A 2027-nucleotide genomic window follows, 5' to 3' on the forward strand; every position below is an offset into this window, starting at 1 on the left:
ATGGGGCCAGTTTCTTGACTGGCCTACATGCTACAGAGCAGCGACCATTTGCATCCATCTGTCCAGGTATGACAAGAACCATTATGAACTTAAATAAGCTTTATTTGAATGAAGATGCTAAACAGAAATGCACAAAATTATTTAGTAACAGGGTTTGGAGATACAAAGTGATCGAATTCAGCCCTTTCAGCCCTTTCAATAATGCTCAACCACAAATAAACATTCTCGATCTTTAAACCTTAAAACCAGTAATTCATATAAGTTGCTCAAGGCAGGCAGGTACTCTCAGCCGTAAATCATTTCACAGTGGATGCAAATATTACATAGTAACAAAATAGCTATGGGGCCAGTTTCTTGACTGGACTATGTCAGAAGCACTTCTTGCTGCATCAGTTGCATCAGCAATAGCAATTCCTATGTCTGCCTTCTTTAGCGTAGGCGCATCATTAACACTATCGCCAGTCATTCCACATATGTGCTTTCTAGCCTACAATCGTTTAACAATCTCGTACTTATGCTCTGCAATGACCAGTCAAAATCAGGAAGGATATGGAATCAAACACTAATTAAGGAAATGAAAAAATAAAAGTATCTGAGATAAACATTTCCACCTGCAAAATAATAGTTATAATATAAACCATGAAGCATAAAGTTCCATAACCAAGAGAGAAGGGAGTTGGAAATATAAAGAATTGAGTGGGACTCCCAAGAAAAAACACAGAAGTAAAAGATAATTGTTGCTCACCAAGGAAAACACCAGCAAAACCATCAACCTTCTCTATCAGTTCATCAACTGGCAAAGCTGCAATTGATTCATCTTTGTCCTGACCTAGTAAAGAGGATGATGGATACATGTTTGTACCCATGCCCAGTCGGTGACCTGTCTCCTTGGCAATAGCTAATTGATCTCCTGATGAACATTTGCAAGTAAATAGTTAAATGTCGCCTCGCTGCATTACAAAAACAGTAGTGAAACTGATGACACCATAACCTCACCATACCTGTGATCATTTTGACATTTACACCAAGATTAAGAGCCCTTCTGATTGTTTCAGCACTGTCATGGCGTGGGGGATCAAAAAGAGGCATCAATCCAATAAAATGCCAGGGCCCTCCTGGACTCTCCTTCCTGCCCTTTGGAACTTCCTGCAAACATTTTGAGATAGCTATAAAGATATACATAATCAACAAGAAGAACTTACTGGGAAGATTCAGCCCACGGATAAAGCAAAAGAAGCCATATTATTAACCTGATATGCAACTGCAAGAGAGCGAAGTCCTTGTTCAGCAAACTTGTCAATAACTGTATGAACTCGCCGTTCAATTTCTGGCTTATTATGTGCGAGGTTAAGAATCTAGCAGAAAGTATTTGGTCATTTTAGTTTTAATAGAATGTGTACAAATAAGTTTTGAAGCACTTTCTAAACAATACAGCCCATTACCAAGCCTAATGAAGAAGGTCAAACATCAAAAGAACAATACCTGCTCTGGAGCACCTTTACTAACTCGATGCACTTTCCCTTCATTGTCAATATAAGTGAGAGCTGTCCTCTTGTCAGTTGGATTAAAAGGAAGAAAATGGACCTCTTGAATGCCTGCCTGCGCCTTTTACATCCATGGATATTAAAACCCACAACAAAAGATACAAATCAGTAAAATAAGCATAGGCCTGCTTATCAACTAAAATTTAATATGATGACATAAAAAAAATACTTGCCTCCTTAGGATCCGCAAGCATCCCAACAATTGCTGCATCAATGGCATCTTGATTCTCTATTCTGGATGCTCTTGCAGCCATCAGGATAATATAATAAAAAAAGGCAAATGTAAATGACAGCTATTCACTATTTTCTATTTTCCATGTAATTTTTACAAGTTGGTCTGACCAGAAACCAGGTGGCATCCTCTAGAGCTCGCATTTGTAAGTGGTAATCAACTCTAATTCCCATGATTGAATCAAACTGTCAAACCATTTGCATATTCCCAGACCTCGCATTTGTACGTGGCATTCGGCTTTAATTCGCATG

At 38.6% G+C, this 2027-nt stretch overlaps 1 protein-coding gene across 1 annotated transcript; it reads right to left on the reverse strand.

Annotated features, from left to right (window-relative positions):
- Window positions 1–319: 319 nt before the first annotated feature.
- LOC149227897 (plasma membrane ATPase 2-like) lies at window positions 320–1798 on the reverse strand. The gene is made up of 6 exons (XM_089380613.1): window positions 1718–1798; window positions 1483–1605; window positions 1251–1355; window positions 1002–1146; window positions 774–910; window positions 320–487 (listed from the first exon to the last, which is right to left on the reverse strand). The coding sequence occupies exons 1-6, from the start codon at window positions 1796–1798 to the stop codon at window positions 320–322; spliced, it is 759 nt and encodes a 252-aa protein (XP_089236739.1).
- Window positions 1799–2027: the final 229 nt, after the last annotated feature.

This window comes from Pinus tabuliformis, chromosome J (assembly GCF_031772625.1).
Source record: "Pinus tabuliformis cultivar Carrire ecotype Pingquan chromosome J, CPIR1, whole genome shotgun sequence".
NCBI classification, from domain to species: Eukaryota; Viridiplantae; Streptophyta; class Pinopsida; order Pinales; family Pinaceae; genus Pinus; species Pinus tabuliformis.

Coding starts and splice junctions, on each gene's coding strand:
- LOC149227897 (XM_089380613.1), bottom strand. CDS start 1,798: ATGGCTGCAAGAGCATCCAGAATAGAGAATCAAGATGCCATTGATGCA. Junction 911..1,001: donor AAATGTCAAAATGATCACAG/GTATGGTGAGGT, acceptor AATGTTCATCAG/GAGATCAATTAGCTATTGCC. Junction 488..773: donor TTGATGAACTGATAGAGAAG/GTTGATGGTTTT, acceptor AAACGATTGTAG/GCTAGAAAGCACATATGTGG.